This window comes from Drosophila miranda, chromosome 3 (genome assembly GCF_003369915.1).
Source record: "Drosophila miranda strain MSH22 chromosome 3, D.miranda_PacBio2.1, whole genome shotgun sequence".
In the NCBI taxonomy this organism is placed as follows: Eukaryota; Metazoa; Arthropoda; class Insecta; order Diptera; family Drosophilidae; genus Drosophila; species Drosophila miranda.
The window spans coordinates 17,073,069-17,100,075 of record NC_046676.1 but is presented as its reverse complement, the minus strand read 5'-3'; the positions used below and the strand labels follow the sequence as shown (position 1 = coordinate 17,100,075).

At 50.0% G+C, this 27,007-nt stretch overlaps 1 protein-coding gene across 4 annotated transcripts in view; it reads right to left on the bottom strand.

Moving 5' to 3' along the window:
* The window catches only part of LOC108159972 (zwei Ig domain protein zig-8), a 42,154-nt gene that overhangs the window by 6,709 nt on the left and 8,438 nt on the right, over nucleotides 1-27,007 (bottom strand). For 3 of the 4 annotated variants that reach the window (XM_017293654.2, XM_017293659.2, XM_017293657.2), the window contains exons 2-3: nucleotides 14,575-14,604; nucleotides 1,253-1,941 (exon numbers count right to left, since the gene is read on the bottom strand). In XM_017293654.2, the coding sequence (XP_017149143.1) occupies nucleotides 1,253-1,364 (112 nt within the window). In that variant the 5' untranslated portion in view covers nucleotides 1,365-1,941; nucleotides 14,575-14,604. The remainder of the gene's footprint in view (nucleotides 1-1,252; nucleotides 1,942-14,574; nucleotides 14,605-27,007) is intronic. The other variant, XM_017293656.2, reaches the window with a different exon arrangement.

Here is a 27,007-nt window from a genome sequence, read left to right as displayed (position 1 = left end):
ACCGCCACCTCCGGACTCATATGCGCCATGAGTTTAATTTTAAAACCGCTAAGCAAATTTGCAAAATAGCTGCCAAGGCGAGTGCGTGTGTGCCGCCCCTTGCTGTGACCTTGTGGCACAGACAGAGCGCATGTGACACCTCTTCTGGCTGCCGTCTGGCAGGGCTAAGCTCTTGGCATTGACTGTGAAAATTAAGGGTGCCGCAGAGGTGTGATTTTCAGGAAAAACTTCCTCTTTGATTGGGGGGCGCCTCGTCACTCCAGCCTCAAAGTTTGGGCCTTGGCCTGCTCTAGGCCTTGCAATAAATTTTCAATTTTTGCCTTGTCACGCGACCTGCCCCCCTCTGTCCCTCTCCCTGTCCCTCTCTCTGTCCCTCTCTCTGGAGGCTGCGTAATGAGTGGACCGCGCGTTTCGATAAGGTGGCACCCCTCGTTTGGTGGCGTTTAATTTATGCGTAACGCGTTCGAACGGCGGAACACCGCCACCGCCTCGCAGTTTCAGGTCAAAAGCAAAGCCACGAGGCGTCAACAAGGTGGGTCGCGGTCCCAGCCGCGGTCGCGGTCGCCCTCAACGCTAATCTCTCCCCTGTGTATTTTTCATTATCCTTATTATTTGTGAATGTTACGTGTTGGCCATAACTTAGACGGTCTAACGATGCGTATACGTGACGCACACGCACACAGACAGGAAGGGAGAGATCCTTGGTCCTTGGTCCTTGGGTGTGGCACGCTTTTAGGCGCCCATTTAAAGTAAAGTTCAAATGGAAAATTAATTATTTTGTTTGCCCAGCAATTGCCACAAAAGATTTCAATTGCATTCAGGCCTCCCCTCGGCCCCCCCTGCAGCCCCTGTTTACCTGGCAGGCCAGCGTCTTCGGCAGCGTCCATCTTGCGAGCCGCAGGACGTTTGGGTGGGGGGGGGGGCAAATTCCTAGCATAATAAATCCGTAAATTGGCAAAGTTTCCCGCCCGACTTTTATTCCGCGTTAAGGGGCTTTAATTGTAGCTGGCCGCGGAGAGGGGGGGTCGGCTGGGGGTGGGGGGCTTGTAGCGATTTGTTGGCTTTGCGTAAATATTCAAATAAACTGCTGCATACTAGGCGGGAGGGGGGGAGTGGGGGCGCATAAATTTGGTTTTAATTTACTTAGCACTCGACTAAGCCTCTCGCCAGGCCCGCCGGCGGAGGCTCGGGAGGGCCAAGCGGCCCAGGAATAGCCCTAATTAAATTCGTTGCTGCCCCACCAAGTACGCACCTGGCTCGAGGGTTGTGGCCAGCAGCAGGGTCGGCAGGCAGAGCAAAAGGATGCGCAGCTCCATCAGATGCATGGGCCGCCGCAGACGGAGGAGCAGCCGTGGCGGCAACATTGCTTCGCTTCGCTTCGGTTTGGTTTGGTTCTCTTCGGTTTGGGTTCTCTTCGGTTCTCTTCGGTTCTGTTCTGTTCGTTGACGGGCGGCTGCTTATTAGGGCTAATGGCTTTTTGAATGAACGCGCAGAATCCTTTCAGCTCCCTCTGCAGCACAATGCCCGGCAGTGGCTCCCTCGCACATATGCCCCCCTTATAGATGATGCTCTGCCAATGTGCAGCGTTGCCTTTTTTGTTGTCTGTTGTCCTGCGTGCAACAAAGCAACACGTCGCCAATTTGCAGCCTTCTTGTTGGTTTCTTTCTTCCTTTCTTCTCTAAAAGTTGCATGGAGACGGCGAAACAAGCTCCATCTCCATCATTTTTCATGTCACTGCGCGTTAGCCCAGTATCTGTATCTGTATCTGTATCTGTGCCTGTATCTGTCTCTTGTGTAGCTGGCAAAAAATTAACACTCGCTTTTTATGTAATTCACATTCAATTTGCTGCTGTAGTGGCTGCTCTTCCGGTGGCAGGGGCAATGATGAATCGTTTCTAGTGGAATGTCCTTCGAGAGCAGCAGCGTCCTTCAGTGTCCTTTCTGGAAGGCACAAAAGAAAAATGAGGAAAATGCATAAATATTCAGGCTTCGAAACTTGAAGAAAGATCTGTTCCCTGGGAACAGTAATTAAAATAGAAATTCCCTTCGCACAGCCTGCCACGGAGGGAATCCTCTTGATTTGCATACGGAATAAAATGCCAAATTTGCCACATTATTTATAGGTCCACCAGCCCAGCCCCCATCGTCCACCAGCCCACCCCCCACCGGACACCACTCAGGCGGGGCTCTGTGCTCCTGGCGGGGGGGCGGGCCTTGACGTTGGAGCCTGGCATTTCCCAAAATTTGTATTTATTTCCGTGCACGCGTGAGTGAGTTTATCCACATTTTTATACTCTCTGCCGAGCCCATAAAAGCGGAGAGCACTCGCACTCGCACTCGCACTGGAGACTTGGTCAAACTTTTGCACGAGGCCATAATTTGGATCTTTGTTTTTTATTCCACAAGTTTTTTTTATACCCGATACTCAAAATGCGTTTTGGGGTATATTAGATTTGTGGTAAAAGTGGATGTGTGTTACGTCCAGAAGGAATCGTTTCCGACCCCATAAAGTATATAAATTCTTGATCAGCATCGATAGCCGAGTCGATTGAGCCACGTCTGTACCTCCCTATCAGCGTCTAGTGCTCAAAGAGCAACGACATTTTATATCCAGACTTCTGTGATATGTCACTGTTACAAGGATATTTCAAAACATTGCCCCGTCCACTTCCGCCCCCACAAAAGGCGGAAATCTGTGGCATCCACAAATTCAAAGATACGAGAAAGATACAGAATCGTAGAGGATGACTTTATCTTCTAGAGTGTAAAATCTCAACCAGATCGTATAATTATTATAGCCAGAATCAAGAAAACAAGTTTATTCTCTCTCGTTCTGTCTCTCTCCGACACACAGGGTGCCTATTGCAAAATGTGAGTTCCTACATCTCAGAGACTATAAAAGCTAGAGCAACCAAATTTGGTATCCACACTCCTGTGACATCGGACCTTGACGAGTTTGTTTCAAAATTTCGCCACACCCCCTTCGGCCCCCGCAAAGGCCGAAAATCTGGGGGCATAGAGTAACCAAATTTGGTATCCACACTCCTCTTAGATCTGTATCCGACTATGTATCGGGTATAAATGTAGAGTTGCGGTCGCAGCAGCAACTCACAGCGTTCCCCCCTCGTTTTGATCTTTGTTTTTTATTCCACAAGTTTTATATTTATTTTGGAGACGAGGCTTGGCGTTGTGCACATAAATTAAAATTGAAATTCAGCCCAAAGTGTTTGCTTATTTTCGGGGCTATGCGCTAACCGATTTCCTAATTTTCCGCACTTTCCACGGGTGTGTTATTTAATTAACGGCTCGCCCGCTCCGATGGACGGACATTAGCAAATGTCAGGCGGCCAGAATTTATGGCACACTCGTGTACAATTCATTTAAATTGATAATACCAGCCTTGGGGGGGGGGGGCACAGCCACACACACACACACACACACACACACACACATGGATGTATATATGTAAGCAGCAGTTTAGAGTAATTCGCCGAGTAAATGTCATGCCAGAGGAATAGAGGAATGCTTGTTTATGTATGTATCTAAGTATCTCAATGTGTGAGTGCTGCCCAACACAACTATGCACTTAAATGCAGTCACGTACACACACACACACACACACACACACAGAGACGTACATATTATTATCTTGACACAATGGTGCCATAAAACTTAAAGACCCCCACAGCAGTTTTCCCTTTTGCTGGGGCCAGGCACTGAAGGACATAGAATTTGCCGTTGCCGTTGCCTTTGCCTTCCTCTGGCTCTCCTTTCATTCCACTCGCACTGCATATGCGCATTTGTTTGCATTTTGCACACACACACAGTCCTTCCCCCTCACCCGGCTCGCTCTTTCTTTCCTCGGGCGTTTTGGAGGTTATATGGAAATTGTAATAAGTCGAAAACCAAAAAGCTGATGTCATGAGGTTAGTTGCTGGTGTGGCTCAAGTTTCAAGCGACAATCATGTGCTTTTCTTTTGTGCTTTCCTCTGACCTCATACTTCATTTTGTAGCTTTTGTTTAGCTCTGGGGGCTCTGGGGGCTCTGGGGGCTCTGGGGGCTCTGGCCATGCCTCTGCTGCATAATGCACTCCAATGTTGTTGCTGTCGGAAATGTAACGGCATGCCAAACCTCAGAGAGGGCCACACAGATGCCCAAGGAAGCATGTGCCAGGATCGTGTATTACTGTCGACTGTAATTGCCAGCGCTGCTATATTATTTAGATGTTTATTCGGGGATTCGGGGATTCGGCGACCCCCACGGCGTATGATTGATGTGATGGACTGCCAAGCACACCAGGGGGGTTGCCGCTGGAATCTCCTGCTGCCGAAAATCAATTTTCTGCGACCTTTTAATTGGCATTTCGAAATTATCGCAATTACATTGGCCTGCGGCGTGATTAGCCCTGCGGGGCGGGGCGGAACGAGGCGTGGCAGCAAGCCGTAACAATGTCCATTCTGTGGCCGGCATTGTGGCCGGGGATTCTTCACGAATCCGAATGGGGCGGCAATGGCGCGTAACGCATTTTCGATTGCCATTTCACTTGAGTGCCTGCATAAAAATGCGCATTATATAAATTTACCCCTTAAGTGCCCCCGTACCCACCCCGTACCCCCCCCGTACCCCCCGTACTCGTACGCTGGGGCCATCCGTATGTATCTCTGGCCATTCTGCATGTGCGTGTCTGGTGCTCTCTGGTGTTCGGGTAATTGTTTTGCGCACATTTCCGTTTCCGTTTCCGCTGCACTGCACTTGAATGGCTTTAATTTTCACCATTTTTATTTACAGCCTCCTGCGGCCTTAATAATTGACCAATTTGATGCGGCCTGCATCAAAATTTCCATCAATTTTAAATGCATTCACGTATTTGTCGATTACACTGTCCGACAAAGGGAGAGCCCAAAATGTGTTTCAGCAAAACTACGTTTGGGCTACTTTTGGGCCTCTGCAGCAGCCACAAGCACAAAAATTGATGATTTGAGAAGGGAAATGGCAGACCTTTTGCTGGATTTTTGATGCGAGGCGATCAAAGGACTCTAACGAAACAAGGGGAAGGCGTCCCATCATCTGCTCTCTTTCGAGGACCATCCCTTTGCTGGATTTCTGCTTCGAGGCGATAGAACGACTCAAAGGAAACAAGCGGAAGGCGTCCCATCATGTGCTCTCTTTCAAAGACCATCCCTTTGCTGGATTTTCGATCCGAGGCTATCAAAGGACTCAAAGGAAACAAGCGGCGGGCGTCCCATCATCGGCTCTCTTTCGGGGACCATCCTTTTGTCAGTAGGCAGTACTATCTCCTTCTAGCGGCTGTCTCTCTGAGAGCGGGGATGGTCCTCACCCCAGAGGACGACGCCACATTATTATCTACAAATTGCAGGGATATATGGAGTGGAATAGGGTCTGGGTTATTCGTAATAGATGTACACTGACGTCGCCCTAGGTGAAAAGGTGCCCCATTGCTGGTTTACTCAAACTCTATATTCTATAATATCTATTTATCTCTTCCCTCCATTGAGACACATTCATGCCGTTTTGGCAGCAACTTTTCAGAATGCAGGCAAATGAATCTTTACTGGAAACTGACACACATTACGCATACGCAACGGTGCGCGGGGCACGGGGCACGGGGCTGTGCCCAAACTTGTTTGTTTGCCTGCGGGGCTGCAATGAATCCTGGCCGGGCCGTTCAACTTGTTGGCAACATTTAAAGGAGAGCGAAACTTGCAAGTTGAAAAAGTTTTTCAATTTGGCCCGCTGTGCCCCATCGCTCCGGCATGCCCCAGCCGGGCCTGGTCTCAAGTTTTGCGCTTGTTAATTTGCCACTAAAAAGTGCATTGGCCACATTTGAGTTATTCCAGGACATTGCTTGTCTGGCGCGCCCCCTCAACCCGCTGCTCATTTGGCTTTAATTAAATGCTTTAATTGCTAAGCAGAGACGACAGTGTCGACGACAGGCCGCTTAGCAGGAAGGCGCCCCACCCCAAGGGAGGGGGGGGAGGGGTGGCCCTTCGTTTCCCTGTGTGTGTGGGGGGGGGAAGAAAAATGGTGGCAGTAATAATAAAAATAAAACTATTCGTGGTGTTTATTTAAGTTTAGAAATTGTACAAATTTTCGTAAATTGTTTTGTGCTTTGCCACGCTTGTTACAGGCTCCGAAAAGGAACCAAAGTTTTCCCAGCCATCGCCTAGGTATTGTTACAACCCTCCTCCCCCCCCCCGTGTGTGTGTGTGTGTGCCACCCCCCCCAAAATCCCCCTTGTTCGTGCAGAGTTTTCCTTCCTTGTGCCTTTTTTTTTGTGCCATTTTCTGTCGTGACTGCAGCAAAGTTTTAGTTTGGCAATTTTGCTTTTCCGTTCGCTTCGCTTCGTTTTTCCTACTTTTTGCCGTTGAGTTTTGGCAGGGGGTGGTGGGGTTGGGGTGGGGGGGGGGTTGGTTCTGTGCTTTGTTAGTTCCGTTTCCGCTCGATGCTCCCCGCCTGCACTGACTGCTCCATTTTCGTGGCTGGGTCGCTCGTTTTTATTTCATGTGTTGTGCTGTCAACTTATTTCCCCGTTCGCTGATTTATTTTCTAAACAATTAAAGAAAAACACAATACACGTAGCAGGAGGCACCCCACCCCCTCCCCCTTCCGACAGGATAACAGGTGAACGGAGGGTGTGGCCCCCAGCTGGCGGCATATGTAAAATTCTGTATCCCCAAACTAATCTTCGAATGTCACCGAATCATTAGTCTCTGGGCAGGCTTATCCTTGTTGCAGCACTCCCAATAATACGTGACTGCACTGTTTTCATAGAAAATTAATTTCGTCTGCTTTTTTTCCACCCGCTTCCACGTGTGTCTTTCGGGCACATAAATCTTGGCAGGTATTTCATTAAGCCAGCGACAGGCGATGTCGCAGCGCCACACTGCTCATAAATATGTGGAGACGCCCCCGCTGGCACGCCCACCATGACACCAGTGGCACGTACACACACACACACACACACACACATGTAGAGTATGCAGTACATATAGTTTCACCCATAAAGTCATGTAATCGTCTTCATAATTCGCGCCCAAGACAACTCAACTGAAGGCACAACCAGGCAGCCAGGCAGCCAGGCAGCCATCCTTGCCAGCCATCCAACCATCCGGGATAATGTTTAACGCGGCACTGCGAACAATAAAGCGCAGCAGCAAGTACACACACACACAAACACACACCTCCGTCCTGAACTGCCAAGGGAAGCGCTCCTTCAGGAAAAACTACTGAAATTATGCGCATTTATCAAAGAGGAGGCGGCAGGGGCAGAGGCGGAGGCAAAGAAAACTTGTGCCAGCACACACCACCACTACAGGCGCAATTACATGCACACACACACACACACACACACACACACACACACACACACACACACACACACACATGTGGGGGAAAAGTGCATGTAATTTTGTGTCAGAAATTATAAACTCGAGACACACACGAGGCACATAAATTCGCGCAGATCGCAGCGAGCACCAGGGCGGGGGGCCCCCCCCAAGACTTTGATGGGGTTTAAGGTATTCCTCCAGCTGATCCAGTGACCCATGCTCTCTGTCCTTTCAATGCCCTCAAATGTTGGAGAATTTCCACACTTTCAAACTCCTTGCCATGCAGGGGAGGATCCTTTCCCAGGTGATAAATAAGTGTAGGCTTTCGGCCTGAAGGGTTGCGTGTTTTGAGGCCCCTTTGAGGCCCCTTTGAGGCCCCATCAACAGTCAATAATATCAGCTTTAGTCCAACAGTTTAGGCCCCAAGCTTCCAGGCCTGGCGGATAGCAGAACTCCTTCATTCTCTCTCGTAATCTGGGACCCCCCCCTGTTTTATGCAAATTGTCGCTGGCCGTATTTCATAAATGCATGAAATTAATATCGCCTCCAGGCGTTGCATATCTGTGTGCGTGTGTGCATGTGTGTGTGCGGTGATTGATTGTTTTCACTTTGCGGTGAAAGCTTTGGGCCAAGTTTTGGGCCCTCCTCGGGCTGAGCGTGAGAAATGCATTTGAATTTACAATGTGTCAGGCGGAGCACCATTAATATGCCTCTCCCTGGAAGGGCTTGCGGGCAACCCCCCCCCCCCCCACACCACCCGTTTTTGTTTGTGTGCCACCAGCATATTTATGATGGGGCCCGGGCCACAACTTTTGGCAATGCATAAATATTTCCCACACGCCGACACCTTCCGGCCAGATAATAACGACTTGAATTTACGATAAACGCTTTCCATGCCGGATTTCTTTCGGCCATTCGGGCATTCGGGCATTCTTTTCTTTATTTTCGGTTTTGTTTCTGGGCCTCCGTTTCAAGGACAATACGCAGGCCACATAATGCTAACCGGTTGCCATTCAAAAGAAGGGACCTGGGACACTCAGGGACTCCGGCAGAAAGGTTGTCCGGCCGCAAATGTTTCGCTTTCGCTTTCGATTAAGCGGCGGAAGTCCGCGGCCCGGCCGGGTCCGCTGCCCATTGCCGCCGCCATTAAGCTCTAATGACCGTAATAAATAATAATTTATTTTACCTGCAGGGCGCACCGCACTAAACCAACCCCCCCCCTGGCCTGCTCTGGAGTGGCACTAAAAACAAAAGGTTATTGTTGCATACGCCGTATATTAATTGTTTTCCCTGGCTGGGATTTAAGCCAACGCCCAGGCCGCAGACGTGTCTCGAATCGAAGCCGAATCGAAGCCGAATTTCGTTCAGATAAACTAAGAGTGGCTTCCTGGCTTCCTGGGCTGCCTAATGAACGCTTATTAAAATTCTGGCCCATTAGAATGGAGGGGGGGAGACCAGGATACAGGTGCGATTGGGAAGTGCTGCCTGCCTGATGGCCAAATCATTTAATGGGCCGTATTATCCTCCATCGAAGGGCCTTTAAAGGCCAAAGCCAACTGCATTTCTAGAGAGAAAGTCGCACTGCATGCTGGACACACACACAAAAATTGTATTCCAGCAAGTTCCATCTGGCATTGGGGGGTAAAAAATAAAATCAATAGATGACAACGTGCCCGACAATGGCGGCATATGCTGCAGCGTCCAATAAACATGGGCGTGAAAACCACAAAATTTTATGCAAACTCATAAAATGATTTTTACAGCTAAGCAACACAGCAAAAAAAAAAGAATAGGGAGGCCCATTGTGGTGGAGCCAGAGCCAGGGACAGAGCCAGAGCCAGGGCCAGTCCCAGCCGGCTGTCGGGCGCGCGTCTATAGATGGCCACATAAAACTCCTAACAAAAACTGCAGTAAAACATGGGCCGCCCCCCACCCAAACCCCCCCACCACCCTTCACCGAACGTGTTTGGTTTTGGTTTGGTTCGGGCCGCTGCCAGCGTCAATATATTTCCTAAGGCGATTCCAGAGCCTGGCCAAACAACCGCAAAACAGGCAACGATATTTGTGTGTGTGTGTAGGTCCAAAAAAGCGATCAGAGAATAGTGAAGGCTGGGGATTTGGTGGCAGAATATATGGAGGCCAAATCAGGGGCAAACCAATAGAGCTTAGAGCTTAGAGCACGCCTCGGGCCACGGCTTTGGACAGACAAGACTATTGAACTAATATGGGGGGGCTACTGGGGGCGGGGTGGGGCAACAAATATACGCATTTTATGGCAGGACTTGGACTGCAACGCAGCAGCAGAAAAGGTGCTAATTTCGGATGGAAATGGGTGCTACTCCCCCACGAAGGACACTCGAAGGAGTGTCCCCCCCCCCGCAGCTGTTCGACTCGAGAACTTTAAAGGGCAACAAAAGAAGTGGCAAAGATTTGCATATTATTGATTGGCTTGGTCTTGGTCTGGTTTTGGCATGGCTCAAAGCAAGTTCTCCAGCGATAAGCAAAGGGGCGGAAATGTTGCGTATACGACGGGTGTGACGCAACGCAATTCCCCTGGTGGCCATAACCATGGAATTGGAGAGAGCACCAGCGACAGCATCTGTAGGAATGTCTGTATGTGTGGGTGTGTGTGTGTGTGGGTGTGTGTTTGTGGCAGGGTTAAATAACGCAAATCCCAGCAAAGCAATTCGTAGAAGCATGCAAGCATTTATGAGCTCGAATGAAGGGGAACGGGCGGTGCCCATGCATGCGGGGTTCATTAAACTTGTGTACAGGACCCTGCCCCCCCCCCCCCCCCCCCCTCCTTCCCCCTGTGCCCGCACACAAACATTTCAATTACCTGAACCCTTGGCTGGCAGCCGCTCAAAGAGCTCTCTGTGCCCCATTGGAAATCGAGCCTGCTCTGCTGCTCCCCCCATCTTGTTACATATAATTATTGGGGGACAATAGAGCAGGCACACACAGGGCCATAGGGGCTCGAGATGGGGGCACAAGTGCATGCAGGCCAGCATCCCAATCTTATCCAGACTCTGCCGAGCAGAGGGCGGCGGCGGGGGGGGGCTAGAAAAACGGCGCTGAAATATAACATTTCTGCTCGTCATTGCCGCAACATTATTTTCTTGAGTTAATTGCGACTGGGATCATCGTCGAGCGCCACAAAGCAAGAGTTCCATTTAAAAATAATGAGTTTTCCGGCTCGGGATGGGGCTGGGACTGGGACTGGGGCTGGGGCTCGGGTTGGGGCTGGGGCACGACACACTACAAGCATGGCCGAAAAAAAAAAATTAACTTTTGCCTTAATTATAAAGCTGACAAAACGGGCAGGCCGGAGCAGGCAGCAGGCAGCAGCCAGAATTAAGTCAAGCCCGTCAGATGGGAGATGAATGCCAGAGATAGGGCCTGGAGGGCCTGGAGGGCCTGCTTCTTGTCCCCAAAAATAATCCCCCACGCGGCTGGGATCCAAGGGCCAAGGGTCAGCGACAGACCCGGCTGCGGGCATTGAATATTTTAATTAATTACCGAGAACCGCAATTGCAAATCTTAAATAAAATGAAAACGAGAGCCAGAGCATATAATTATTCAAAAGCAAAAGCAAATGCGAATGCAAATGAAAGCAAAAACTGAGTGAAAACTGAGTGAAAACTGAGTAAAAACCGAGTGCGTGCTTGCAGCATACGAAAATATTTAATTTCCAGCGGCCAGGAGGCACCGTAAATAATGGCAGATAATGCAATCCGAGCCGCAGAGCAAACAGCCTGGTTGGAACGTCTCTCAGGGGGAGGCACCGCGTTGCAGGCCAGTGGAAAATCATCGCCAGAGAGTGGTGTTTGTATTACCGAAATTATGCGGTTTTTCCGAGGCTCCCCCCCCAGCTCCATCTCCTTCTCCCTCTCCTATCACGTACAGCACCCAATATTCGGTTTGAGCTCTACATCGGCAGCACTTTTTATGATCCTTTAAATGTAATTGCCCTCCCCTCCCCCCTCCCCCACCGCCGTTATGCAGATGTGTGCGGCATAGACGTACGGGGCACGAAATGAATTGCCATTTCATTTGAAGTTTTTTTGTTGTTGGGAAATTTATCTTTTGTGCATCGTAAATCTTGTTGCCTTTTCAGCGTTTTCGTACAATTTATTTCCTTATTAAAAGTTTTTGCCCCTTTTTATTTGATTCGATTCGGAAGCATCCAACCTGCTAGATTCCATACAAAATGTGATGTTGGGCTCCAGGAGTCCCTGCCACAGTCTCTGCCCCTGCCACAGCCTCTGCCCCAGCCCCCTAAAATAGTTTTTTGAAAAAGCATTCAACTTTATCGTGCGTTTCCTGGGAAATTAACATGCTGCCGCCGCCGCTCTCTGGCGATAGTCCTTAGTCCTTTCCTTACTCCTCTGGCAGTAAAAGGAGCCCATGACTGTGTGCCACACTAAACTTTTATTTTAGATTAAGTCAATTTGCCCAACACACACGCACACACACACACACACACACACACACATGCATGTGGGGAGATGGTGAAAAGTATTTTTCATTTGCTTGGCCGCCCTTTTTCTTTTTTATTAACAACAAACTATGCAGGGAGCCCCCCAACCTCCCCCGCAACCTCCCACACCCCCCACACCCCACTCCATGTTGATTGTCTGTTCTCGCCCATTATTACGTATACGCATCGTGGTCTCAACGGTGCAATCGTTGGCCCTCGATTTTCGATTCATCCGTACGGCCGCATTGTACGGGCATCCGGGTATCCGTGTATCCGCCAGAGAGTCGTTTTGGGCAGCAAGTTTAAAGCACGCCATAAATTATGTCGGAAGCTGTCGGCGCAGAGCAGCCCTTTTCACTGGCTGATTGCGTGATTTATCCACTGTCTTTAGGCTAAAGACTTTATTGGAAAAGTTTGATTGGAGTCCTCACTGCTCAAGCCGTCGCCGGCGCTGTTCCCCCCTCTGCTCGGCTCCACCGCGGCTCCACTCTGATTGCTTCATTTTCCTCCTGATTGACGCCTGCTCGCTGGGACGCCATAAATCATACATGCACGCGCCAATAAGGCACAATTTTGAAGTGTTTTAAACATTAATGGGGCCTCCGCACAACCGTAGTCAATCAATAAATGATACGCGTGGGCCCAGAAAAAGAACGAGCCATTAAAAATGCATGGGCCTGTCCCCCGAGAGGGGAACGGGGGAACAGGAAGGTGCCATGCGATTCGACTGCAGTTAGGAGCCACACTCGAAGGCAGGTCCAACAACAACAAATTTGGATCAGAGCTCTGAAATTGGTTTATTAAAAAAAGCTTTTATCGAAAGACCTCCCCCCCCCTCCCACCTCCCATAAAATAAAGAAGCCTCCCCGCCGGAATGAACTGTTGTTTGCTCTCCGGGCCTGACATTGTTTCCGTTTATTATCTTGGCCATAAATCAGGGTTTAATTGTGTGCCATCCCGCTCTGGCCCGAATGTTAATTACCTGCCGGAGTCCGCTCCGAGCAAACAAATCCTGTGCCAACGACCTGGCCAAATCTTTTAATTCTACCACAATTATCAACGCGTCTCCAGAGGGTATGATTATTTTGAGTAAAGGCTTGGAACGCCGTCAAGGATGGATCCCATTGCCAGGACACGTCTTGCCAGGGTATTAAGCCCTTCGGCCTCTGGTGTTGTTGGTTTTGCTTTACCCCACCCACATGGCTGGGTGGCTGGGTGTCTCCGCCGTGTGGTTTTTATACGAGATTTGTAAATAGCCTTTTATAATATTTAATACGCCGTGTTGCCAGTCTCCCTGGCACTTTTCTACTTCCATTTCGTGTCGTTTACAACATTTTTATTACTTAATACGACCAAGTAAACGTCTGGAGCTGCTGTTGTCCTCGAAGGTATGTGGAAATTGTCGCCCTGGCTGGGCCGGGGTCCTCCCAGATAGTGCCTTTAATGTTTCCTCTGGAGGTTTTTATATGCAATTAATGGGCTTTGTATTCTCTAATGATGGGAGAGCGACAGCCGTCGCTTATTTATTTGCTTTAATGGAATAAGGATAATCCCTGCAAACATAAATCATACGCCTTGCTCTCCCTCTCGAGAGGGCCCTCGCCCGACCCTTCCTTGGCGTGGCTCTGTTTCTGACTGAAGCCCTTGAAGTAGTTTTCCCCCCCGCCCTACCGAGTTGACATTTTTACACATGGGATGTTAATACGCCGCGCCAAGACAGCGCCAAGATTTATGGTGCCCCCCCCCAAGGCGCCCGCCATCGTGCCACATCTGTTGCCTGGAACCCATCAATACCACATTGCAGTCACTTAAAATATGCTTCAAGTTGTCCAACTCCTGGCCAGAGTGTCGGCTAATGTCCACTCATTAGGAGCAGGCCGCATACCCTTTTTTCTTTTTTTCCTTCTGGCCTCAAAAATATATATTTCAAAACACCCAAAGCCCACGCGGAGTAGCCAGCCATGCGTATAATTAATCTTTGGCATTAATTGCGGCCGAAAGAGGAGCCTGCAATTATTTGAGCGCCCCAAGGCGGACACTTCTTCAGCCGCTGGAATGTCCTTTGGCGGCAGTCGGGCCCGGGCTCTCGCTGGAGGCCTGTTAAAGCTGGATTGGCATCCCTAAATGGGGTTTAAAAACATCAGACATTCAATGGGGCTCTGTCTGTCGTTCCATCTTGCAGGCGTAATTAATTGCTGACCAAGTTGGGCGCACGCCAACACATTTTCACCTGGACCTGGACCTGGAGCCAGCCCCCCAGCCCCCAGTCCAAGAGAAACGACTGCACAATTTATAAAAGTCAACACTTGAACACGTTCCAGCATTTCAGAGGAGAGCCACACACCCCCAAACGCCCGCCCACCGACACTGTGGGGCATCGCACTTCATTTTATTATCAAGCGTATTTTTGCACGTAATTGTTTTGACGTCACTTGGGAAATTGTCCTTTTTTTTTGTGTGCCACTGGCTGTGCCTCGGCCTTTGCCGCCGCCTCTGCCACTGGCTCTGCCTCTGCCGCCGCCTCTGCCATCGCCACCGCCTGGGCCTCTGCCGCCGCCTCTTCCTCGGCCTCTGCCTCTGTGCTAGCCCCTTCCCGTGACCTCAGCCCACACTATCGGGTTTTTGTGCAACTATTTCATTAACCAAAAGCACTGCAATTAATTTCTCTAGCAGTCCACCTGCGCCTGGCTCTCCACAATAAAGTCGCAGTCGCAGATATCGATGGAGCTGATGATGTTTACTCACCAGTAACTGTGCCCCTTTCAATGCTGGTGCCTAAAAATAGAAGAAATAAACACAATTAGTGGGGGATCAAAGGGGAGCGTATTCGGGGTTCAAAGTGCAGGCCTCCAGCGTTAAGGACGAGCAAATAGAGCAAAGTTTTTTCCAGCGTCTGTTGTGCCTGCAACACAAACAGTAGATCCACAGCCCCCTCCCCATTCCCATCCCCATCCATTGACATTGATTGCCGCCTGCTGAGTCAGGGATGTCAGCAGTTTGCATGCTATTGACACAAGGGCTTGGCGGGGGGAGGAGGAGGGCGCGTACCCCCCACAGCAAATGTGAATCTCAATCTGCCACTGCCACTGGCTCTGACTCTGACTCTGACTCGGAAGCCAAGTCATTGCTGTGTCTGGTTGGGCTCTTGGTAGGGGCTTAAAGTGCAATCGGCTGGGCCTGTCTTCTTCTCTAATCCGCTGTCAGACAGAGACAGAGACAGAGAGGCCTTTGACTGGCTGTTTCGGTGGTGCGGGGGGGGGAGGAGAAAAAATTGTAATAAATTAATTATGCTCGCTCGGGGGAAGGAACAAAGGAACGGTGGGGGGGGGGGGGGGGGGTTGGAAATAATTAAAAAAGGACACGCTGCTTCAATGCGAAAAAAGTAATTATTTGACTCGCCCCCCCCGCACCTCCTTCGGTACCCCTTTACCCCTTCTGTTTGGGGCAAAACTTTTGCAGCGAATTAAAATTAATGAAAATAAATTTTCAGAATTGTTTTCAACCCCTTCGCGCAGGGGGTTGGCAATGATTGGAGCCCAAGCAAAAGGACGAAGGGTCCTGCGAAGGCCCTTGAAAGCACTTAAGAAATTTAGTTCTTGTTCTCAATCTTGTATCTGAGGTCGTTTCGGGGGTCACCGAGGCGGCGGCCTGCCTTGTCCCTTGGTTTGCAAATCTTGTAAATGCCTTTGACTCTGACTTTGGTTTGGGGTTTGTTTTTTTTTGAGGGTGGGGGGGGGCCGATCTTCCAGCCGATTCGCGTGGCATCAAACTAATTAAATATTCGATTAGCGAAAGGGCCAGGCCAGGGCTGACAAATTAAAATCCATTAATATTCTTTCGCATCTCGATTCATTATGCAGGCTTACTGACCAGGTTGTGCCCCCCCCCCCCCCCCCCCACCCCCTTTTTGGTCCACTCGTGCACTTTTAATGCCACTATGGCCGAAAGCGCGCTGCCATTTGTTTATTTAATTAAGCCCATTAAATGAGTGCTCCACCAACACCGCCCCCACCCCCACCCCCACCGGTCCCTGCTTAGATTCTCCATATGCTGCCGACACACACACACACACACACACACATGCATAATTAATGGGGAGCTCGGCGGCTCCGTCTGATGAGCATTTTGAGCATATTGAGCTTTGTTTTGGCCATATTGTGCCGGCAACTGGAAACCGGCAGCGACCCCGACCCCAACCATCCTCTGGCATATGTTCTATCCCCCCTTTTAAGCCGCCTCAACTGACAACCGAAACGCCTAATTAGCTGCGGCCTCTTCGACAGCGATCCTGTTTCTCTGCCTAATGAAATTATTGGGGCATGGCATGGGCCGTTTATTCAAAGCCAAGCCAGGGAATGACCTGACCGCTGGAAACAAATTTAATTTATTCAAAATGAGGCACATTTTGAGCAAAACTTGAACCAAAAGTATTTCAATTCCCAGGCCCATATCTAGCCCCATATCCCTGGCCCTTTTCATGCATGGCCACACACCTCTGTGTGGCACATCCTTGACCACTGGCATGCCCAATTTCATTTGAATTGTGCCAGAGCCGCATTTTACGATAGCGATTATGCCATTTTGGGCGTTTTATTTTATTTATTTGCGTGTGTGTGGCCGGGCGAAAGGTCAGTGCGGCGGAGATACGAGCCGCGTTGGAGCCCATAAATTAGTGCACTTCCCAGCAGCCAGCAGCCACCTAATCCCCTCAAGTTTATTGAACTTTATGAGCTCGGATTACAGACCAGGGACAGGGGGGTGGGGGGCGCCTACGTGTGACTGACAAGTTTATGTTTTTCATTTTTTGGGGGAACCCGTAAACTTGCGCCGATACTGGGAGATTTAAAAATGAGTGGGCCACTGAACTCGAGCATAAATCCCTGGGCCGAGGATCCCAAGGACCAGGCCCAGGACCGCCACTGAGTTATGAGCTCAAGACTCTGATGGGCTGCAGGGGATGCCGGGGTTGGGTCTATTCAAATGAGGGCCAGCTATTTATAGGTGCCATGAGGGGGGGGGGGGGGGGAGGCGGCATGGAATTCCTTTGAAAACTGCTTGTAATGCCATTATGCACACTCGGATGCACTGGGCGGCATCCCACCCACATCGATTGCCACTATTTGAGTTTATTTTCGGGAGTGCAAACAATGCACGATGTTTACTTGGTGTTTCAGCCTTCAAATCGGTGTGTTTGGAGACCGGAAGTGGAGCGGGGTGGGGGAGGGCAGCCTCTGCGAGTTGTGTTTAAAAGTTTATTTTTATCTAAACATCCAGACGCCGGGCACAGCGAGTGTGTTTTCCTTGGCCCCAGTTCCACTTTTGCCCCCTCCCCTACACCCCCCTTTGCAACCCCTTTACTCCTCTTTTACACCACTTTACGTTGCTTTACTTAACTCAACTTCAGTTTTCGTTTCGCTTCGTTCCAGTGGGCAAAAAGCCTTTCAGCCCTGAGCCTTTAAAGCGAATTGAATTTGCTGAGCATGTTGCCGTGCACTTTGCCCGCATTTATCGCTGTCCGTTGCTGCCACACCCCCCCCCCCCGTGCTGCCCCCTCCCTCATGCTGCCTCTGGCTGCTTTGCTCATTGTGCCGGAATGACCAATTTTTGTGATTTTCAATTAAGTTAACTGTGAGAGTAGCAAGCTGCCTCCGCTCGCCGCTGGCCGGTCTGGTATTTTTGTAGCAATTTAAACAGCTGCCGGGCTGCACTTGGCCTCACAATCACAGCTACAGCTACAGCTAGAGCTCCAGCTCGAGCCACGTTTCTTTGCGGCCAGCCAGTGCGCTCGGCACCATTAGCCGGGAGATTTATCTACATGCACTTGACAGGTGGCCGGTGGCCGGTGGGCGGTTGAGCGGTTGAGCGGGGCTGGCACACTAAATTGGACCGCCACTTGACGTGGCAGCCGGCCTGCCGCACGGACAAGGATACATCGCCGCCGGGCTCCTCCTTGTGCCAGACGGATGCTGTGTGGCCGGCCAAATGCTTGCTGCTAAATTGGCTAAAATTCAATAAGTTAATGGCAGCCCCCACGTTGCAACCTGTCGACATTGCTGGTTGCAACCAATTTCATTTTGCATGTGGCGAATGTTTACTTTCAGCTCTGATTACATTAGGCATTAGAGGGGGGTGGGGGGCGGTGGCGGGGGCGGTCTGGCAGGGCACATAAAATCAACTTCCAATGCCATTTGTCCCCGTCAGCTCACAATTTACGATTGACAAACGATGTGCGGTACGAAACCCCGACCCCCCCCCCACCCCCCCCCCCCCCCTCTCTGTTTGCCCAGGTATCCATCGTCCGCATGCGTTGACACACGTGTTCAGGGGGGGGTTGGGGGGGGACTGTCGAATGGCAGACAAAACCCTTTTAAGATGTCACGTTGCGTTTTTCGTTGGCCCCCAGATGTGTCTAATGAATGCTGACGCTGACGTTGATTCAAGAGGATGGGCGCCCCCCACATGCTCCCCCCCTGTCCCCCACACCGCATTCCCCCGCTTGTTTTTATACTCAATTAGCCTTGACATTGATTAATACTGACCGTAATTTCATTAAATCGCCTTTTGATATGACCCCACAGCAGCAGCACCCAATCGGAGATTCGGCTCCACTCTGCGGACATCCGGCCACGCCCGTAGGCCGGGGGGGCCACGACATAACTTCATTACCGCTCCGGGGCCGTTTGCAGTGGCATGTGGCACTCCACTCGGGCGCTGCCCCACAGAGGCGCCACCAGATTAACGAATGGAAAATCGAGAAAATATCGTGCCAAAAATCCACTCATCGGGGCTTCTCATTCGAGATTAATGGGCATTACAATGCATAGAAGGCAAAAAGTTGGCCACAGCCCATCCTTGGCGGAGCTTTGGCGGGAGACTCCCTGCCACGTGGGTGCCCGTCGACCTGGTGGCATATTTGCTCTTGTTAGCTGTCAAAATAATTGACATAAAGTGGCATGTGTCTTCGGCGTTGTTATTTACGAGCCCCACAACTATAAATAAATGGCAAAGGTGCCCCCCCCCACGCCACGCCACGCCACGCCACGCCATTACTCATCCCCAACCCGCCGTGGCAGGCTCCGTCCGTGTACAGAATTCATTTAGCCCTCGAACTGGGTAGTGCTCGGCTCCTTTCCTAATTTATCAGATATTTGCACAATTTCAATGGAAACTGCTTTAATTTCGTGCCTCAATGGCCTCCACTCACACTCACACTCGTGGATTGTTATTCACCGGGAGGCTGGCTAAAATATTTATTAATGAAATTGCTCGGCGCTGTTAAATATTTAGCCATCGAGCCGCATAAACAGCTCCACGGAATACCGGAACACCGACGCCCACAGCGACACCGACACCACTGCTATGTGACTGCCTCCGTGTGTTCCTGATCCGTGACGGGCGTGTCATCGGCAATTTCGAGTTCATCAAAAATTTAGCAGCTCTCCGGCAAAGAGATGTCAAAAATGCTCGGAGAAAAGTTGGTTAATGGCCAACAGACGCTGGCAACGACTGAAGTTTAACCAGATACACACACTCGTGCCCGTGCTCGTGCTCGTCTAAGGAGAGGCCTGGTGCTGCCGAGGTCTCGGCTTATCAATAAGTAGGTACAGGCAGCGCTGCGTATACGTGACATTTGCGGAAATTTGATTGAAAAATATCGAACACACTTCCGTGGGGCTCTTCCGTGGGCTCTTTCCATTTGATGCGAAAGAAAATAAGAAGACGACGGCAAATGGGCCGCCCAAAAAGCAGCAGCATGCAAAACGGCACGTAATGCTCTCTCAGGGGCCTGACAGTGTCACCGATATGCCAGTGCGTGTGTGGCGCCACGTGCGCCACCAGCGAAAGGGTAAGCCGCCGGGGGAGTGGCTTTGCCGGACAGGCGGCGGGCCGCTGACAGCTCACAGATTTGCAGCAGCAGTCGACATTGATTCATCAAAAATTAATCGAATTCGCTGTTTGCGGCGCCCGTGTCAAACTGTCAGCTGTCGTGAAGGACCTCCGCGCGGCCTCCCGCACATTCCATAATCCCCTTGGAACAACAATGCGTAATGGCATCGACGGAATCCGGCCACCATCCTATTCTCGGCGCACAATTGCTTCAGAGAGGCCCGAGGCTGAACTTCGACCTGCTTTTCGCGATGTGCAATTAATTGCAGGAGGCACAAAGCGATGTCTTGCTACTGGCCTTGCCTTTGCTGCCCTTTCCTTTGTGGGGAAAGTGACAGTGGCTTTTATTTTGTGCCAAGTTGAAATGCGGCTTTATAATATCACTTTCGTCGGGCCCTCTCTGTGGCCTGCGCCAGTCGCCTCTGGCTCTGGGCCAGCGTCTGCCAGATGCCACATGCGGGCTGGCTGCACAATCTATAGGTTGGAATCTATCTAGCCATAAGCCCCTCCTCCCTCGCTGCACCCCGGACCACATGGCGTATGAGTGTTTTCTACACCTTTCGCCAGGAGGACAGGCGGTAGGGGGGGGGATCAGATTTGCGGGATGCTAAACCTTCCACCAGCCGAGAAATCTGAAACCCCGAAACCAGAGCCCCCCCCAGACCCCAGACCACGACCCCGACCCCAGAGCTCCGTCCATTCTGCCAAATGACCCATCCTTTGTTCGTGTCAATAAATGAAGCGTGATTGATTACGAGGGAAAGTTTTTGGGAAAATGCTCGTGTTTATGACAGCGGCAGAGGGTCGGAGGGGGGGGGGGGGGCAGTGGCCAGGTGTGCGCCCGGAGCTGTGGGGCATTTGTTAGTGTTTATTGTTTGAATTTCGTGTATCTTTGTTCAGCTGGCGCTCCCTGCTAGGGGGGGGGCGCCCTCCTCCCTTACAGTGCTCCCCCCCTCCCCCCCGTTGGCTGGGAAAATATTTTGTCAGCCATTTTTATGCAAATGAAATAAATTTTGCATAAAAAGTCAAACATCAACAGAGATTTATGACTTGTTGAAACTTTAGCATAATTTCATAAATATTTAAACATTTTCGTATTTTCATGTTTTCACATTTTCATGTGCTGCTGCAGAAATTCAAGCAAAATTATGCACAAGTGCGAGCAGCGCACGCCGGCCCAAGGAAAAAGGATGATTATGTGTAAATATTTACGCTTATTAAGTCCCGGACGGAGTACCGGCCGGCCAACGGTTGACCAATAAGCGGGGAGAGGGACTTCCTTAACCTAGAAATATCTATAGCTTATTATAACCATATGATGATGAGGAGGTAAGAGAACGATTCACATCTCCTGTGAGGTTTAGGCGTCTCTTCAGCTCCGACAAAGCCCTCAAGTATGCAATGTCTGACCAGGAATGCCTACACACGAGTTTTATAAAACATTCACAAGCTAATTGCCAAAGCAAAGCCGCCGCAAACCATTCGTTCCTTGTGTTCCTCTCCGCCCCCCCCCGAGGCCCAAAAACGCGCGCTAACTACTAAATTTTTTGTGCACACAGTGCGAATGAATAATGCATTCCACTCGGTGCACGGGATAACATCGGGTGAGAGCCCATTGGCGTGCACGGGCAGGACTCACCTCAATTAATGAGGGCTCGGCTAATTACAGGACTTAGCAATGGCATGCAATAATTCAATTGCACGGCCGAGAGGACGTCGCTTTGAGCCTGACATATTTGCATACAGCTACAGCTAGGCATCCCCCCCCCCCCCCCCCACCCCCCCATTAGGACACGCCAACAATACCACACACACACACACACAATTATAGGGGGTTAGGGGGCTAGGTGGGGGTAGGCGATAAGAGACATGAGAGGGCCGATGTTGGGGCCGCTTATCGGCTGCGCTTTATCGGACCCAACATTCCAAGTTAATTTATTTCGCTACTTTGATCTCCCAAGGACCAGCGGAGGAGGAGGAGGAGGAGCAGGGGGAGGGGGAGGAGGAGCAGGGGGAGGGGTGGCAACTTTTCATATAAATTTGCCCATTCTGAGCGACAGCCAGGCCGGGACAGACTCTTGCCATAAGTTCTGGCCAGAGTTTTCTGTGCGGTGACGGCCAAGTGTTTACAAATAACCAAAGCCTGGCCTGGTGGGGGCCAGAGCTTAGCCCCATGACAAGTGATTACACGTCCGATGTTGTCCATGTCCATGGCCATGGCAACTGGGATAACAGCCAAAGTTGCTCCAGCAACGGGGAAGCCAAACTCGCGTTCCATTACTGTTGCTGGCACTGCAGGCGGGCCCACCCTCACTCCCACCCCCACTCCCCCCTCCCTCTCTATACTCCATTCCTGTTACCATAGTTCTGAGCCAGCAGGACACGCGTCATCGCGATAACCGATGGAATGTACAGCACATTTGGCAGCGATAAGCAAATACACTGAAAACAAAAAGGTGGCAAACCTTTCGCTTAGGTGCTCCGATGGGGGAGGCGAGTCTTTGGCCGCGACTTTGTGATATTGGAAGTCGCATAAAATGCTTTCCAAGTCCCCCATTAAAGTCCCCAACACAGCGAACACAGCGCGCTGTGAGAACTCACTAATTTCCCATTTACACTTTTACGAGTGCTGCCTCCTGGTGCGGATGGTGCGGATTGTGCCCTGCTCGGCGAAATTGTTTGCACAGCTTAACGACACAGCGTATGCTTGTGAGAGTGTCTTTGCCATTGGCAGCCATTGCTCTACTTATGCTACAAATACAAATAAGCGCCACACCGCACCGCTCGTTGGGGACTCCTCGCTGCCGCCCTTTGGCAATGCGCTTTGTTGCTTTTCAGATTTTATAGCTTGCATTTGTTTCACGCTCACTCGACGTCAACGGCATTGACACACACACACACACACACACACACTCGCAGGGGCACTGCAAGTTGCAACATGGTGCTGCCCCGTGTGCCCCTGTGTGTACGCAATTTACGAGGCGCTGTAAATGAAATTTTGTTTGTTTGTTTGCCGACATTTTGAACTTTCGCTTTGGCTGCTCTCCATTTAGTTTTGAGGCCAAAAGGAAAGCAAAAATGCCAGTTTATGGCCTCAGCAAATTAAAGCGAAAGAATGTTGCAAGAAATCAAAGAATTCCACGCTCTTATGGGCTGTGTCTGTGTGTGTGTGTGTGTGTGTGTGTGTGTGCGCCTCCTTCCGGTGTGCTGTAACATTTTTTTTTATGCCGCATCCTGCCAGCACTCAAATATGACAATATGCCCCAGCCCAGCCTCTGTTGCCAATGGAAATGAAAACGAAAAGTCATGAATAAATTTATTTATTGAATGCCTGTGTGTGTGTGTGGGTGGGTGGGTAGTGTGTGTGTGCCTCTTTAGTGAGCTTTAATTTATCGCTGCACGTCGACGACGACTCGTCGGCATGACAGCATAATTGATGCCCCTGCGAGGCAGCGGCAAGGCCGCTCTTAAGGCACTTTGGTCCGCAAGCAGCGCGGCAAATTCAATTAGAGCCGCGAAAGTCTCAGCTGCCAGTCGCTCGACCTTGTCACTGCCGCCGCAAAGATGTTGATAAATTAAGTGTGTCTCCCGCCCCCCTCACGTGATAGGGGTATCCTTGAATACGAATAATTATCGTGGAACATTTGCAAACATTTTCGAAACAAAAAAGAAAAGAAACTTTTAATTCCACCGTTAAACGCACAATTTATTATTTATGTGCGCCCCATCAAATATGCAAATGTGGCCCGGCTCGGTGACAGAAAGCGCCACCAGCTCCACCAGCTCCACTGTCTCCCAATTTCCACGAATGGCAACGAAAAATGGCAAGAAAGGTGCGTGCCCGTCCCTAGAATGGGGACCCACAAATTCATCAAAGGAATGCCTGGCAGACCCACCTTAAAGCGGAGCCTCCGGCGGAGTTCCACTCTCCAAATGCCTTTAAGAAGCATTCAGGCGACTGCCACGAGCACTCGCATGTCTAGAGGCCTAATCCCATGGCAATCACCGAACAATTCGAGTCACAACAAACGCGTCCAAGAGGCAATAGAGCTTGGGGCTAGCGAGAGAGAGAGAGAGAGAGAGAGAGAGTTTTTTGTTTCTTTTTATTGAATATTTTCGGCTGGAATTTAATTTCGCTTAAAGCCAGTCCCAATCTGATTCTGGTTAGGGCCTCCAGTTGTATGCCACAAAAAACCCATCCAGCCAATGGATGGACATTAAAGCCAAGTTCATTTTGCATTTTTTATGGCCGACAAAACAAACGAAACAAACAAAATCCATAAATAATATTTTATTGTTTGATTTTTCAGGACAGCAAAAAGGCAAAAAAGCCCACCAGCACTCGGCTAATTTTCCATGGGTTGGCGTTGCCAGGACATCCCAGCCAGGAAAACTGCTTAATAAGCAGCGCAGCTGTCAACGAATTTGCTATCAATTTCTGGCCACAAAGTGTCGGCCATCAAAAGTTATGGCGCTGTGCTCGGGCGCTATCAATTTCTAGTCCAGTGATCTCTTTTAGCCGGAAGTGCTCGACGCAATTGACGAAAATGCGAATGGCCAACAAGTAAAGGCCAGGTGCGAGTTTATTCGACGCTGCAGGCAGCCAGCAAATTAATTTTGAGTGCCAGTGTCTGGCGGTCGGTCAGGAATCTTGTGGGCAAGGATGAGGGAATTTGCGCCTGGCAGCCAGTCCTTGCTCCCCCATTATGTGCCGCAATGTTGCAGCTGCTGCCCAAGATTCTGGCAATAATCAAAACACAAACACAAGCCGGAGAAAGAGCTCCCTCCCCGCTCTAATTGCTTTCAATTTAATGAAAATTTTAATAGAAAAGCGCTTGGCTTGGCTTCCATTCCTTGGACTCCTTGACCCTTAAGCTGTCGCCATGGCGTGCATAAAATAAATAAAGGACCCCAGCCGTATAGCGGCAAAACAATTTGCACTTAATATTGTGCCAGGACACACACACACACACAGACACAGACAGACTTTTGTATAATCAAAAGTTTGCATTTTCGGGCATTCGAAAGTGCATTTCATTTAAGTTTCGTATTTGCATTTTGTGCCGAAAACTTTTGCCAGTCTCGGGCTCCACAACAACTGCAATTGTCAGCCGGATTCCGTCTACATCTCCGTCTCCGTCTCCGTCTCCGGGATGTGGCACGGCTGGAGTTGGTCCTGGGCCCCTGCCTTGGCTGGTTTTTCGCGCACGAATCTCGGCCCTAATGAAGACGCAATATCTGAAAGAGCACCTTTCTGCTTAGATGCCCATTCTTTGGGCCCAGCCATATTTCTTGGCCGACAGCTTGCGCTTCGATGGAGCCAATAAACAATGACGAATCACTTATAAATTGTTGCCATATTTCTGGGCAGAGTGGAAATGGAAATTGATGGCGTGGCTGCTGGCTTCTGGCGGTTGACTTGTCACCGCCTAAAAGGAGTTCTCGTTCCGCCGCGCTTTTGGCTGTTTATTCCCGAACATTAACAAAATAAATGACATGCTAAGGGAAAGGCAAAAAGCGACTTGGCCGGGCCCCACAAAAGTTTTGAAATGCCCGCGGGGGAGGAGGAGACACAGGATGGGGACACTTTTAATTTTGGCTCCAAATGAGTCCCGATTCTTGATTGGTTCTGCTATATTGATTGCTGTTTGTCATGTGATTAGGGCCAACACTTATTAATCGCCGCTCGACGGCGCCCGGCAGCCGACTAATTAAGCCAAATTGCCTGCAAATCGAAATTTTATTAAATTGCTTTCCCTTTGCTTTCTCCGGGCCCCCAGTTTATGGCAAAGACTTGCAAATGAGGCTTCAACATTTGGCAACTTTAAAAGGGTTCCCGGCGACGGTGGGGGGGGAGGGTGGGGGCTTCACTTTGTTGCCACTGTCGTTTGGCATTTGGCTTTGTGGCAAGAGTGTTGAGAGCCCTGCCCCACTGCCGTTGCCGGGGCCCCTGGCATTTCCCAAATTTTATAATAATTATAATTTTGTGTGTATTTGCATATTTGGCTCTGCCAGAAGGTTGGACCCAGTAGCAACCAGAAGAGGGGGTTGCGGGCCCCATGAAATGTTTGAGGCATGCTGCATACCTGCCAGCAGGTAATGATAACGCTTGCTGGAGCCCCCCCCCCTCCACAGAGTTCCCCTTTGTGCTTGTGCCGAGCCCTCAGCTCGAATATTTCCACGACATGCCCAATAATTGTGAACAGGCCAAGTTCGGAGCAGTTGGTGCAACATTTATGGCCCAGCCAGCTCGCAGGCAACTGCTTGAATAAATATCTACCCAGCATTACGGAGAACTGGCGCCGGATTGAAGGCAAGTGCGGCTCAGGCAGAGATACAAAGTCCTTGGTAAAAGCTTGAGGCCTGCTACCCACGAATGCACCTACATGGGCCATATCCTTACAGCTGCTGGCCCCCGAACAAGGCCCAAGAGAGGATCTACTCTGGAGAACAAGTTTCTTTTTGGCTATTTTACAGCATAGAAATGCAATTTTCGAAAATTTTATGCAACTCCGAGCAAGAAAATGAGAAGAAATCCAGCATCAGGCGGCTTATTATTTGAAATTCTTGTGGAATCATTTGTATTATCGTATCCTTTATGGCGATGGCACATTCCCAGCCCTGGGGGTCGGGTGGAGAACAAATGTGGCTCTTAATACTTTGTCACTGCAATTGACAATACAATGGCCCCTCCGCAAATCCCCAACCAACGACACAACAATTGTATCTCACTGTCGTGTGTGTGTGTGTGTATTTGTATCTCGAAAGCAGCTTTTAATGTTGCGTAATAAATTGAAAAGTAAGCAAGCGTATAAACCACACCCAGACCCATACCCATACACAGGCATCATTGTAAGCAATAGCTAGGACATGGCTATGGCATTGGCGAGAGGAGAGAGAGGAGAGAGGAGAGACTATCACTTTCAGGCAGTCATAAAAGTGAACTCTACAATACCAGCGCAGATGCAATCCAATACCAAACACACAGATACTTATTGAGTCGAACAGTCGAACAGGGATTGAAAAATTCCTTTTCTTTGTTTCGTATTGGGTTGAGATTTGCCCCACTCGTTTCTCAGTGCTTTCATTCAATTTTCTAACATCCTAACGATTTGTTAGTTGCCATCCCCTAAGCCCCCCCTCGCCCCCAGCCCCCCTTTCGACCCCATATAATGTCACGTATTTGATCAGAAAATTAAGGATCAAAAAAGCATTTGTGTAAGCATCTGAAAATGTTGTGATTTATTGCGGCACAGCCGGCTCGGCTCGGCTCGGCTCGGCCAGAAGAGAT